Raw genomic sequence first — 14,825 nt, 5'->3', positions numbered from 1 at the left:
ATACAATAGATAGCTCAGATGGGCAGAGCAATAATAAATGGTTAACACCACTCTAAAAATAATAAAAAGAAGAATAAGAGTAATGTCCATCACTTCAGGTTGACCACCTTTTCATTTATTCCAGGTGTATGACAGGTGAGGAACCATGATACGGCACTGCATTTATATACTGCCTTTCACAATCTCAAAGTGATTTACAGGCAAGGGGGGGAATCCCACCTCAACCACCGCCAATGTGTAGCAGTCAGCTGATGTAGGAATAGAATGCACAGGGCGCTCATTCTGGTTCAATCGTCCTCTTTGAGGAGACAAGCTGAAACCTGAGAGATCTCCATGGACAGATATAGGGTGACCTCCTCCCACTGCACTCCCTGCAGCGATGCTTCTTAAATAGTCAAGAATTAACCCTTTGAAGAGTAGGTTTTTTTTGGAATGTCTAGTCAGTGTTGCAGTCGGTGTTCTAGAATTCCATTCAATTACCAGTAGTGATTGCTACATCGGCAATAGAATGTTCAGTCAACATTCTAATCGCATATTTGTGATCTTTCACCTTAAAGGGTTAATTGGTTAATCAGGTGATAGTTGTAATGGCCTTGGGGATATGCTGTATGTATAACAGTATGTATAAAAGAGATGGGTTTCTGAGAAACTGTGAAGGCTTTTTAAGCATACTATGAATATTATGATGCCCTCTGAGCTTCTCTGCCCCATGTTCAGACTATACAAGGAGGAGGAACTTGTGCTAACAGGTCGTGGAATTTGGGGATGGGAACCATTGCTCACAACTCAAAGCAAAAAACAGAACATCCTACAATGTTCTGGAGTATTCTCATGTTCAGTGGCTGGGAGGACAAATTCTCCAGAAAAGCCAAAATGCCTACAACGGGGTGGTGATTCAACTTCCATCACATGAGAGGGGGCTCCAATCTTTCTTTTCTGTCATCTTGCAAAAGTCATTAAACTTGTGAGTCAGTTTCTCAGAGGAGCTCATTCTGTCCACGGCAGTCCTATCCATCTCCCCTGCACTCTGGCCCCTGAGTAGACTGCCACTGTAACGCAATCCCCTACTTTTTCAGAGCCAGGCTCCACGGTTCAAGCCAAACTGCCATCTGGCTTCAGCACTTTGGGGGGAAAAAAGCATGGCTCCTGTTTCCTTCGACAGACTCGTCGCTGCTTTGGCCTGGTGGCTTGCGCTCTTGTTCGTCCGGTCAATTCAATCAGATCGCACAGCTGTGTGCGCCTTTTCATTTCTGAAGTGTTACGGCATGGCGTCAAAAAGCACCCATCACAATGCACCCTCCCTCATTTCTCTACCCAGGGTCCCACCTCTCTCTACTCACAAAAGACAGTTCTGTAAAAAAGAGCACTTTTTCTGATTGACATCATATACGATATTCTACTCAAGAGGTTTTCTTTGTCCTGATGTGGCCATAGCAGATATTGAGTTAATGAACATGATAAGACCTGGCACAATAGGAGATAAATTTCAGATGCTGCAACAAATGACAGCTCTCTGGCCTTTCGCTGATTCAGCGATAGGCACTGTCAATGCCTCAACCACACATCCAGCTTCCAGAGTTTCCCCTCACATTTAGCTTTTTCTTCCAGAAGAACAAGCCATGACCCTCGGGGATTAAAGGGCTGAAATTCTCACAAAGTCTTATAACAGAGGTCATTCTCAGTCTAATCCATAAAGGACCAATGAGGTGCAGGTTTGTTAATAGCCCACCATATGACTCCTAATTAAACTAATTAACTAATCATGGTCTTCATCCAAGACCTTGATACCGTAAGTAGAATCAGGTGTCTTAGTTCAGAGCTAATACAAAAACCTGCACCCACAACAGCAATTTTTGGAGAAGACCGAAGACCCCTGAGTTATAGCATGGTGACAAAAATGGCCTTCTGTGACATCACAGACCAGCGGGACCCAAGTAGTCCCATTCTACTGCTGAGAAAATGACACAATATGTTCCCTTATGTTGAAGGGTCCAGTTTCTGTGAAGCTATTCACTTCAGCGCTGCTGAGTTCCTGCCAACCCTAAAGCCCAACACATACTGCATTCCGTTCCCCCCCCCCCCCCCCACATCCTCGAATGGAATTGACAGTTCCATCCCAGAAATGGATTCTCTTTGAGCCTGCGATTCAAGTCACCACCAAAAGGAAGCACAACAAACATCTCTTTGAGAAGCGTCTCTCTATATTTCTGAAAAATAAAAGTGCAACTCAGTGGAAAGGAATTCAATGATCTCCAAAAATTAATCACATCTTCATCATTTTTCCTTCTTAAATCCCTGGACTATCACACACACACACACACACACACACACACACACACACCCTTACCACCATCCAATATCACCAAAATGATAGTAATCTTGTTACAGATGGAGGCTTTTGATCCACTGAATAACTCTTAGATGTCGGTCCAGGTGGGCTGAGGAAGTACTTAATTGGCAGTGACACAGATTTGCCACCACAGAGGATGATGGGAGGTGAAGTCCAGGGCTCGAGGTCATGGAGTCTGTTTAATTAACTGATGTCCCTGAGTCTGTGTTTCTCAGCAGGTTTTCTGGCACTTTACCCCCTTTGCACCTCTGATATTCCTGGCAGAAGATTTTGCATATGCCTAATTAGTGAAGTTGCTCAAAAAGACAGTGGCAGACTTGCTTATCAAACCAGACTCAAAACTTTGTTACTTTACAAAACAACTTTACAAAAATGTGTTATTTGAGTTGGCCAAAGGAAAAACTCATCCATTAATCACCAATCACAGAAACTAATTTGCCCCCCCCCCCCCATATTCCCCCAAGACATATTAGAGGCTAAGCAAATGTTGGTAAATAGTCCCACACATGGGGGAGAAAACGTCATAAAGCAGCATTCAATTGCTCTAGTACAGGAATTGAATACCGATTGTTGGGGATGAAATGGTATCCAGGTGAATTCAGAGTGAACTTAAAGGGCCTGCCTCCCACAGACCGCCTCCTTCATTGGCTGGTGCTTGATCAGAGTTGTCCAATTAATGTCACCGATGATGGCGATGGCGAATAAAAAGGCTTCCCACACAGGAGGGAAGTGGAACCTGATAGAGACACTGGTCCTGATGTCTATCTGGCCTGGCACTCAGGCACAAATGAAAAGCGGAAATCGGAGCACTCAACTTCCAGCCAATCAGACCCAATTAAAAATCACATGGGAGACAAAGAGATGGAACTTCAACCTCTAGGACTGAAAAGAAAAAGCATGATAGCACTACTAAATCTTCAGTATCATTACGATGATTCACAGCCCGAAGCAGCATTCACAACAATCTTCACAGAAAGATCAATACTGAAAATGGCAGTTAAAACAAGCACAGTGTCACATCAAAACCAAAAATAGCATTAACAGTACTTATATTGCCCAAACAATACCAATAGCATTAGCAGCACTTACAGTATACAGACAATCAATACAGAAAGTGGCATTAATTAACAACAATTAGCACAGTGAGATAATCAAATCAGTATTTACTACAGTTACTGTGTACGATCAATACTAAGTTCAGCATTAGCTGCAATATCACTGGAGGATCAATACTGAGAGCAGTATTCGCAGCAGATACACTGCAGGATCAGTCGTGAAAGCAGCATCAATAACAATTACACTGCAGATCTCACTGATTCAATGAGATCAAAGGCAACGTTCACCACAATTACACCAACGCCCAAAGCAGTAATATCAAGAACACTATGAGAGAGTAGCACTTTTTCTTTTTTACCACACACGCATGACTCAGATACATCATTTCATTAAATCTTTGAAGAGTAGTTTTTTTGGAGTGTTTTCTTTTCCTGATTTTTTATTCTACGACGGTGCTCTAGAACTACATCGCTTTAATTACCAGTAGTGACTGTTACATCAGCACGAGGATGTTCAGTTAAGAAAAACCTAATCACATTTTTCTGATCTTACACCTTAATTTTGTTTCCTGTCATGTGAGCTATGTAATGTCAGGCGTTGAAAAGAGCAGGAGCAATGGTGATGGTACGAGCACTGACAATTAACAAGCATTCTGGGCATTCCGTACAACTGCAGCTGAGAAACCAGCAAATTAGAAAGAAAAAAGAAATCTCCAGATTCTTCTAGAAGAACTAACTCCAGAGTACAGGAGTAACCAATTACAAATGCCAGAAAAAAAATGTTCGTACTTTGGTCAAAGGGAAAAAACCAGCCTTCTGCCACAGATATGATTTGATATGAACTTAACAAGTAAACAAAGCAGTACCGCACCAGTACCCTGAGTAAACATCCCCAGTGCCAATAAAAGTGTGCCTTGGCTGACCATTTCTCTGTGTCCCATGAACGCGGAACGACAGACTACACTGAACACAGTTCAGGAATGTACAGGCACCTTCCCACAGGCAAACAAATCTAACCCTCCAGGGCCAAGTGAAGCGAAAGCAGAACTGGGTGACCCGAACATCTAAAAATTACCAGCGTAACGGTACCCTTCACATATTGAGGACGCAGAGGACAGACAGGAAAGGAGATGAAGCGATCCATCTAGCTGACATTTTATTTACTGCGAATGCAGTACTTCTCCGTCGTGTCACATCCGCGATACCTGGCCGCTCTTTCTGAACAGTGTGCTCTCTGATGGTCTGAGAGAAGACTGCTCTGTCAGCACCGCTCCTCTGAATAAGACCCGATTGGCTGAGCAAATGACTGACTTAAGAGTGCTGGGTGTCATATCCAAACTTCCGAGACAAACAAACCCAACCAAAAACAAAAGAAGAGAACAGGCGAAAACAAAGTGTAGAGGTAGGATGGGGGCGGGGGGAGAAACATGGGGGAGCAGGAGCAGACATCAGGTGAGTATTTTTAAATAGATTCCACAAAAGGGGAACCTTTGAAAATATTGAATTAGCAGAGGAAGAGTGATCAATGGAGGACGGCAGTTTCTCCGGCTGTCAATCCTCTGTTCAGAAAGGAAACGAGGGATTAGCTTAAGGCCTTGGAGCACTGACAGGGTTACAGAGGCCACCCACCAATAAGACAGACAGGAAGAGAGTTCAATTTCGAAAAAAAAAAAAACTTTATTGATCAACCTTACAAATTAGACACGTACAAATCAATGGCAACACTAACCAAAAAGATACAGGAACCTTATCTTTGGCATTTTTAAACCAGCCAACACAAGATCCCTTACAACCTGATGAATAAATTAAATCTCACTGTGTGCTTTGATTGGCAAAATATCTCCAATATCTCCATCTCAATTTCTACAAGAGAGCAATTGCTGCTTTTATTATACACATTAACTGTCGCTCTCCCATCTTAACCCTCCTGCATTCTCATTTACACAACGAGCAAATACAATTTGCTACAAACTACAGTTTTACAATAGCCTGCTCCACATGAAGCCTCCACATGAAAGCATGCTTGGGTGGTTGTCATAAAATATTTACAGAATTTATGTCTCGTTGCTAGACTGAGGTTTCTTTATCATGTTAGACAAAGCTGAAGAGTATTCCATCTTGCTCTGCTCCTGTCTGTCTCACTCCATATAATTCACTGACACAGGATATGTCAGCATGAGGTTGCTATACTCGAGCCAATTCAGATTACATACAGTAAGATGCCAGCCAGTCTATTGTACAAATGGTAGGCTCTGTCTGCAGCTGAGCAATGCATTATGTGTATATGCATTTAAGTAATCAGGAATAGCTTATAAAGAATTAGTAACAATAAATAACAAATGTAATTTGTAATAAAGTACAAGGAGGGAAATAGGCCAACTAACATTCAGAGTTTTCCGATAAATGTAATTTCAAAATTATTTTATATTTTCCTAAAGCGGTGCCATTATGTTCAAGTACCTTCAATAGTTCTAAGGGAAACCACAACTCTATTCACTAAAGGATCGAATGGCTAAATATTTTCCACCGGCCCCCACAAAATCCTCGTATTTACCAGGCAAATGCAGTCAAACTGTCTGCAGCAGCGTGGACTTTCTGCTTTCCGTGGTAACACAATGACATAAATTACCTTTAAAAAAAAATAAGGAAAATTTTAAATGAAAAAGAAAGGATCTAGGCTGTGAAGAAGCACTAAGGATATTTTCAGTACCTAATCAAACCATAAGTCTAGCCCTGCAACCATCCATTCCTCCCTGAACATGCCAATGGATCTTCATCAAGAAATTCCAAAGCATGTAGTTCTGTTGTTCTGTTGCAACACCGAATTCTGAAAGAGAATAAACCCTGCACACAATCAGGGAAAATGGTAGCTTCTTCACCGTATCAGTACCAGGGGAAAATGTTTAAATTCTCTCCAGTATAACTGAACAAACATCTCTTGGCTTGCTGAAGGCATGCAGCTGTCTTCTGTGCAGCGACCCATTTTTGAGATTCTCCGGAGAATCAGAGATGGCCTTGATGTTCCTCAATTTAAAATCTCCCAATAATTAGAGCAGGTGAGAAATCGGCGGTTGCGCGTGCCAGACGCGCGGCGAGGAACGCGCTGAAACGGATTCGGTGTTCTTTATAGCGCACCTCAGGCGCGGCGATGAAGGGGGGAAGGCCATTTGGCTCTGCAGTGCGCGCGTTCCCACACTCATTAGCACTGAGTACTGATCTCTGCCTGCCTGGAAGAGCCCGGCTCGCATCCGGAGGCGAGACGGGATTCCCAGTCCACATTTTGGATTGTGATGCCACTCTTCTCGAATGCACAAAAAAAGCTGAGAGGGGGGGTTCGAGACGCGACCTTCAGCAGGTGGTGACGGAAGTGCCTCTTCCCCTTTCCTCCCTGTTACTCATCCCTCCTCGCTCTCTCTCTGCCACTCCCACTCGCCCCCCACTCCACCACAGTCTCTTCCTCTCCCCCTTCCTCTTATTCATTCTGCCCCTCTCTCCCCCTCTCCTTCTCTTCTATTCCGCATCAGCCTCTTCCGTCTCCTTCCCTCTTCTTTACTCCCCTCTGCCTCTTCTTCATTATAGCCTCTCTCTTTCCCTCTCTTCTCCTCCATTACACCTCTCTATCCCCCTCTCTCTTTTCTCCCCCATTACAGCCTTCCTCTCTCTCTTCTCCTTCATTACAGCCTCTCTATTCCTCTCTCTCATCCTCCATTGCAGCCTCTCTATCCCTCTCTTTATCTTCTCATCCATTGCAGTTATATCTCTCCCTCTCTCTTCTTGTCCATTACAGGCTCTCTCTCTTTTCTCCTCCATTACAACCTATCTCTCTCTCTTCTCCTCCATTGCAGCCTCTCTATCCCTCTCTCTCTTCTCCTCCATTACAGCCTCTCTCTCTCTCTTTCTCCCTCCACCTACCTCTGCTTTCCACTCATTCTCCACCTGCCCTTTTCCTCTCCCTTCTACACCAGACAGGGTGGAGGGCAGCCAGCCGCCGGCCCGTGATGCAGCCCTCAGCCAGCGCGGAGCCTGCAGCCGACAGGCGGGGGAACCCCCCCAAGCCCCCCCCCCCCCACCCCGAGGGGTCCGCACCTCCAGCGGCAGCTATCAGCCAGCCCATTAAGGATTCCGTATGAATCGATCAGCCGTGTTGCAGAGGCTGCCGGCCCATCCCACGCACTCCCTCGATGAAATACTGATCTACGCGGCTGCTTCAGAGGAAAGAAAAACACTTCCTGGTCTGGGCTGACATCGCTCTGGGTTAGGCTAGGGTATGCGAGGAGAAGTAGAACAACATTAATGACTCACGAGACTGCTGAAACCATAAACGTAATCCCAAAGTAAATAACCAGCTCTGTAAGTGTAGACTACATCTTAAATAACAAAGGCTCGTTTTCAACCAATTTTCCAACTTTTTTCTGAACTAGGCCTGTGAAGACGCATGTCACATGAGCACTTTCACAGCTCTGAATTAAGAATGCAAGAGTTTGCCCAGCCGTGTTCCTTATCAGCGGCTTCTGAAAAGCTGAAGTCAAGAAGTTTTCCTGCCGAATGAGGTTCTCGGGTTGCAACATACGGCCTGAGGCTTACAACACAAGAGCATGCACTCCAGCAGTCACACCCGCTGCACCAATTTAAAAAAAAGTCATGATAGAGATGTCGGGCGGTTAGGTGACACATTTCAAACAGTAAGTGTTTCAGCAACAGGGGTGCAAGCTTGCTATCAGTAAGCTCAGAAGCAAATGCAAATGAGAAACAGTGAGCACGGTGCTTATCAGATAATAAATAATAGCATACTTGGTCCAACCGACTGTTTACGTGTGCTGTAGCCAACATATAATCAACCCCATACTGAACTGCAGCTGGAAAAATTCACACAATGATCTGTATGGAGCCCACAGCACTGTAGATGTGATTCTGAATTAGGCTGAACTGCAGCTAGGGGAAAGAGAATTAAAACCTTATCAGAGAGTATCCCTACATGACTCTGAATCTGCTCCTGTGAACCTTTCCTGCTGCACTAGCACACAACAATCGCAAATAAATATAATTTGCTCAGAGACTTGAAGGCACGTACCCCTAGCCGAGAGCTTCTTGGTGTTGATTATTTTGGCAGCATACTCCTGTCCAGAGGAGATCTTCATGCATCTCCTCACCACAGAGAACGCGCCCCTGTAGGGGGGGAAAAATATAAAAATCAAAGCTGGATTTAGGCAACGCTGAAAATATAATCATCTTGCAGTAGCCTATATCGATGTGCACCTGTGCAATTAAAGAAGTGTTCATTTTACCTTTCTGCTGAGCAATCGGTGCAGATCAAAAGGTGGCGTTAATTTAAAAAAGGATTATGCCTTTAATAGCCTTTATAGAAATATCACATCAAGGGCCGCTGCGCTGAAAACAACATGATACCGATATTTAACCATCACCTGGAAGCCGTCTGGAGATAATCAAGATGGGCTTTACATTAACACGTTTCTCAGAGAAAAGCTTTAACAAATTAAGCAATTTGTTGCTTCAACACGGCTGAAATGTACAGGCTTCACGCTAGCTATCAACAACGAGGTGTATTTGTTTATTTTCCTTATTTGTACGCCAAGTTTTAGAGCCACTGGAGCGCACACAAGAGAGACGGGGTGACGAGGGGATGGGTGAAAGGTGGCGCTGAAAGTGTCTCTTGACACTTCTTGAGACATAGCTGTAAATGGCTCTGCAAACAGAAAAAGTGCAAATGACCTAATTGTATCCTCCTTCGCGCTCTTGCAAGGGGAGTGTCAACAGAAATTGCCAGAATTCAGCTTATTATTATTATTATTATTATTATTATTATTATGCGATACACTTTCTCCCAAAAAATCAGGAGGGTAAAAACTACTACGTAATGCAAATATGTATCCGTCACCTAAATTATGGATTTTAAGACTTTGCGACGATTGGTCTGGTTTACGGAGTGAAAATCTACATGTCACCTTACGTCCCTTCATTTCATTGGGGATGAACCGGGCAGCATATTAACGACCGATCCTTGTCAGAGCTATCTCACGATAGCATCGAGCCAGCAATAATGAACAAAAAATCAGATCAGTCGCCGAGGCTGTTCTATATCCTGTTTTATATCCTGCATTCCATATTATAAGCACATTAGACATTCCAATACCCTTTACCATATTATAACCTCACTAGACATTCCAATACCCTTTACTGTCAAATTAACTTCAAGACACGTAGGCGGCCGACTTGGCAAATCACTGCCTCAGCTCAAAGAATAGAAAACTAGTTTATTTCTACCCGAGACTTTGTAGCACAACCATCAACAGCATATTAATAAGCAGCTTTCGCCTCATTTGCTAGCGACGCAACAATTAGGAAGGGGAAAGGAAAACTAAATATTGAATGTGTTGATTCACATTTTTACAACACCCATTTAACCTTCAGTTTTTAAATTGCATATTCAGACATGACAGCTGGATATAATACATTGCAGTCCATTACCTCACATTCGCACATACAATATATATAATGACACAAGTAACAGAATATATGCTTACTTCCCAAGCTCCTCGTAAAGTTGATATTCGTCAGTAAACCTGGTACAGGTTGTTGAAGCCATGGTGATGTGGACTAGATGGGAAAAGAAAATCTTCTTCTTTCTACAATATCTTTCTCCAGATAGTCACCCTTATTCCCGTCTTTAAGTGGAAGCTATATTTGCTCCAAACAAAAATAAATCAATATAACAAGGAGTCCAGTGAGGGGGCAACTACGCTCTACCTACAACCGCTCACAGAACCACGGAGAGATTCGTAACACCACGGGTTTTTGAAACCAGCAGCTCTGTCTTTGGCGCAAGACACTGTGCGCGATACTATTTCTGTAAGAGCGCTTCCTGGTCCCAGACACTGCGCGACACCTCCCCCTAGCCGTACACTCTATTTCAGAATCGAATATACAGTGCTATGGGACGCATACAGATCATTGTGAGATTTTTACCCCAGCTGCCGATTAATTTGTGGACAATTTATTATATATTGCGCACGGTACATGTAAAGAGTTGGTTGGACCAAATTGGCTACGTCATAAGCGAATACTGTACGCCAGTGTTCATCGGAGATGCTAAGGACCACCCTCACCTTTATTCTTCCCGAATTGGATGTAATCAATGCCACGCATTAATGCTAATCTCTAGAGAGGAGCGTGATTCCCAGGATTTGGTGGTTCATTCGTGTAATATAAAGCCTTTCACATTAGACGGGTACAACACAACACTGTGGTTCGAGGGGTGTCAGTAACAATACTGAACGCTTCCAGTGTCATTTCCAGAGTACATTGTTTTCTTGTTTTTCTGTGGTCCACTTTCAAAACGCTTTCAAATCTTACGTCACGCGAGAGCTGTGTGGTAATGCGAGATTTAAAGAAAGCCGAGAAGAAGGATAAACCAATCAAACGCGTTGCCGTGCCTGTGTGAGCGTGTATAAGTACGATTGTACGCGATGTATCGTACTTTACTGAAAGGTTACAAGAGTATTCAAGACTGCGAGGCCTTGCCACGACCTCGGAATTTTGTGATTGTAAAGTTTTGTGTGCGTGTGCTCATGCTGAGTTATGTGGTGTACTATGAATTCACCGTGCCAAGTTTATTATTCTGATGACGACGATTACTATTTTCTGAAGTAATGATACCATACTACAGTACACATATAGTACATTATTTCATTTAATATCTCATTAATTCTAAAATATGTAAATATATTAAACAACATATTTCCCAACTGCTTTAGAAGCAACTCTTGAACGTTTAGATTGTGTGTGTGTATATGTGTATATAGTTAAATTCAAAAGTATTGGGACGGTTGTGTCAATTGTCATTCCTCTCTGTAGTAATAAAAATGTCTAATCAAACAATGCCTGCAATTATTGTGTTTTTTGCATTGTTGTAATACAACTCAATGTCTGTTTAAAAAATACATGAAATAGAAGCAGACATTGTGAATTTCGCCTCATAGTTATTGTTTCATTTGAAAATACAAATTTGATTAGTACAATTTGACTGCTTTTGCATGTTTTAAATCATTGCATCGCTGTATGTTTTCAGCAGCGGTCTTTGACTTATGTTTTCAGCTATCTTATTTTCAGAATAACCAGCCACCAAGCTGCATTAGATCTGAGATTTTACCTGTTGTGCAATGTTGTACCATATGTGAGTAAGCACTCACTATATATATATATAGGCTTCAGAGGTTAACAAAACACAAGGGCGTAGGTTTGGTCTCAACATTGGTAGGGACACGTGCAAATATCATACCTGAGTAGGTATGATATTTGCACATGACGGGAGCCTTCTGATAGTCCCCTCCCTTTCAGCCAATCAAATGCTAGTATGCCTAAATTGGTCGTTTAAGAGACAGCCTCTGAGAGGGCAGATCGGAATTATCTAAAATGATTTCACTCCAAAGATAATGCGAACGAGCTGCTCAAATATTGGTAGGGACATTTCTGTCCTCCCAAAATATTGGTAGGGACATGTCCCTACCGTCCATGTGCAAACCTACGCCCTTGACAAAACAATTTGGATATACACAATTTGTATAATCTATAGGTTACTTAACAATGTCGTTTCAATAGTTAATGTCTTGAAAAATAATCACAGCGTGTTAATAGCAGATAAGCTCTCTAACATGACCCGCGGGAGTGAAAAAGAAATCTATTTACTTTATGCTTTTCAAAGGGTGAGGACGTATTGTAAATTCCCGATTTTTCTGAGAAGTGAAATGAGTGATGTGATTCAGAAGAGAAAAAAAAAAAAATCACTTTCAAGGTAAAGCAATTCCTAACCATGCCTAAAGCCATTTTTTATTTTTACCCTATATATCACCCTCGTTTTATAGTCTATTTTTAGAATAAAAAAGGTGTCCCTTTCTATTTTTAAGTTTATGCTTCCCCCTAGTGGCAAGATTGTGTCACCATGTTTATTCTTGGTTATTTTGTTTAATTGTAGTCCCGTGATCATTTGTTTTACGTTTTTTACTACAACGGTGTCAAATCTTATCCGAAGAGAGCTGATGGGAGTGCAGATTGTTGTTTTAGCACACCAAGTCATCTGATTCTACTTATGATTAAAAAGCACAATTAGTCAATCAGTTGAATCAGGTGTCGTAGTGCTAGTCGTAGTGCTAAAGCAAAAAATCTGCACCCACACCCGCCCTTTTTGAAAAAAATTGGACACCCCTGGTTTACCATTTTAGCTCATAGGCACAACAGACAAATAAATTGAAGATTTTGGGTTTGGGAAGATTTTGGCTCACGGTGAGCCTTGGTCAGATATTTTAAAATAGCCTCCATCAAAGTCAATCGACAAATGTTGACCTACCAAAACAAAAGTGAAAATATTTTCTTAAAAAAACACTATAAATGTAATTTCTAAAACATTATTCTCTTTGTCACTGAACTTAGTACTAGAATGCAAGATGACAGTCTCAAGGTTGACCAGTTTGCTTTAACATAAGGCCATAATATAGCAATAGTTCCACACTGACTAGTTAACATACTGTAAGATTCTTCCGGTTCGGTGCAGCATTTGCAACACTTTGAGTCTGTTGATAAAGGTAACAACAGGAACAGATTAATTGTAGATGACACCGTACTGGAGTGATTGTAGGAACGCAATTGTTCTCCGTTCCACCGTTAATTTGCAAAAAAAAAATAATAATAATAATTGGAGGTGCCATTTGACATGGCCCTCCCACAAACTGACCGCGTCTTGTAAATACTGTTCTCAGAGGCCGGACATTTTAAGCGCTTTTCTTCTGGAAATGAACGTACCGCAGATATGTCTGAATTATTTTTGGGGCGGCACCTTTCCTCTGCAACACAATTCCTTTCTCTGCAATTCAATGCTCTGTCAGATCTTCCATTTTCTGTGCCGCAGATCTGACGCTCCTGTGCCAAACCAGGCCATTCTGGAGAGTTTATAACGGTGGCAAGTAATAAAAAATTGTGAAGGGTTGAGAGGGGAACCGGGGTCAGGCTTGTCAAGAACGGCGGTAGAGAAATCACCAGGCAGATTTGAAGGGCATTTCCTAGGCAGTTGCAATGCAAACTCAGAAAAAGACAGCAACAGCGCAATCCCAAAACACTGTTTATGATGGTAATCCTCACAAAGTCACCCCAAAGAGCATTGCCCTATAATACATGCACAGTCTAATACACCGTAACAGTGTTAAACCACAGGGGTCAAACTCCAGTCCTGGATGGCCGCATTGTCTGTTAGTCTTTGGGGGTTCTGGGCACAAGTGTTTTATTTAAGTAATTGATTGGCTTGTTTGGCAGCTGATCCAAATGTTTCGTCTGACCTCCTCTGCCTGCAGTCCTGCATTTCGGCCACCTGAGGGCTCGTCTCCAGGTCTCTGTAGGTACAGGTGAGAAATTTATCTTAAATTGTCTGTGATTCTGACATTTTTTCAAAAATATAATCTAATTTCTGTGATGATAGCGATGCAGTCGTTTGTAACTGAACTACAGGCATTTTACGAATCAGTTTACATTGTTTTTCCCCCCTCACACACTTTTTATCTTAGTTTTATTTTACGATAATAACCTTGTTGGGAATGTCTGCATTTAATTTTGTTTATTGATAAAAGTGATTTATGATGATTGATAATTATATATTAAGACTCATAAACGCACAGCCAAACACAGCACTTAGCAATAAAGCATTTATTGCTTTTTGATTGCTTGGCCACTGGAAGAGAATTTGTCTATAAGGATTACGCAAATGAGGCGCAGATACGTTTGCAGAGAGCAATTATGGCTTAGGTTTGCATGCCTTTTGGGGTTGCTAGGGTGTTTCCTTATGAAAATCAACATAAACAGACACGCACATTCAATGTATGAACAACTGGCATTCATCCTTATACACCTTTATGCTCAAACTTATTATCAGTTATAGTCTGGAGACAGGGTGGGAGAAGCCCGTAGCTTGTAGTATTGTGGGGTGGCATCCTTTTCTTACTGTCACCTGTCAATCAACTGTGACCCCACTTTATATGGGCTGGCTCTTGATAGGCAGGTATGGTTGTCTCCCCCTCATGACTGCATTGACTCTCAATCCCTGTCCTAGTATCTGTGCAGTCATAGATTATTCTTGGCAGGTTCACTTTATAATCCCCTGTTCATTACCCCTGTTACTTTATTCCCTGTTGTTCTACTGCACATTCCCTAATGGTCATTTCAATTTTCTTCCCCATGCTATCGGCGGGCCCTGTGCCCCGAATCCCAAGAATTTTGTTGTCTGGTCCGGCCCCTCATTCGTTGCTGCCGCCAACCTGCCCACCTCCGTCACCGCCTGCCACTCTCCACCACCCTCACCCAGCCCCACCCACAATCTGAGCCACTACCTCAGGATTGTTTACTTTGCTGCCACTAATTTG

General features: G+C 42.5%; 1 protein-coding gene across 13 annotated transcripts in view; it reads right to left on the bottom strand.

The window, feature by feature from the left end:
• Positions 1 to 10,378, bottom strand: part of camk2d1 (calcium/calmodulin-dependent protein kinase (CaM kinase) II delta 1) — a 97,818-nt gene extending 87,440 nt beyond the window's left edge. For 3 of the 13 annotated variants that reach the window (XM_064343680.1, XM_064343676.1, XM_064343673.1), the window contains exons 1-2: positions 9,948 to 10,375; positions 8,477 to 8,571 (exon numbers count right to left, since the gene is read on the bottom strand). In XM_064343680.1, coding sequence (XP_064199750.1) covers positions 8,477 to 8,571; positions 9,948 to 10,009 — 157 coding nt within the window. In that variant the 5' untranslated portion in view covers positions 10,010 to 10,375. Of the gene's footprint in view, positions 1 to 8,476; positions 8,572 to 9,947 lie in introns of all 13 variants that reach the window. The other 10 variants (XM_064343670.1, XM_064343671.1, XM_064343675.1 and 7 more) reach the window with 6 other exon arrangements.
• Between the last annotated feature and the right edge of the window lie 4,447 nt (positions 10,379 to 14,825).

This window comes from Anguilla rostrata, chromosome 7, assembly GCF_018555375.3.
Source record: "Anguilla rostrata isolate EN2019 chromosome 7, ASM1855537v3, whole genome shotgun sequence".
In the NCBI taxonomy this organism is placed as follows: Eukaryota; Metazoa; Chordata; class Actinopteri; order Anguilliformes; family Anguillidae; genus Anguilla; species Anguilla rostrata.
The sequence above is the reverse complement of the archived record's forward strand: the minus strand, read 5'-3'. Positions and strand labels throughout refer to the sequence as shown.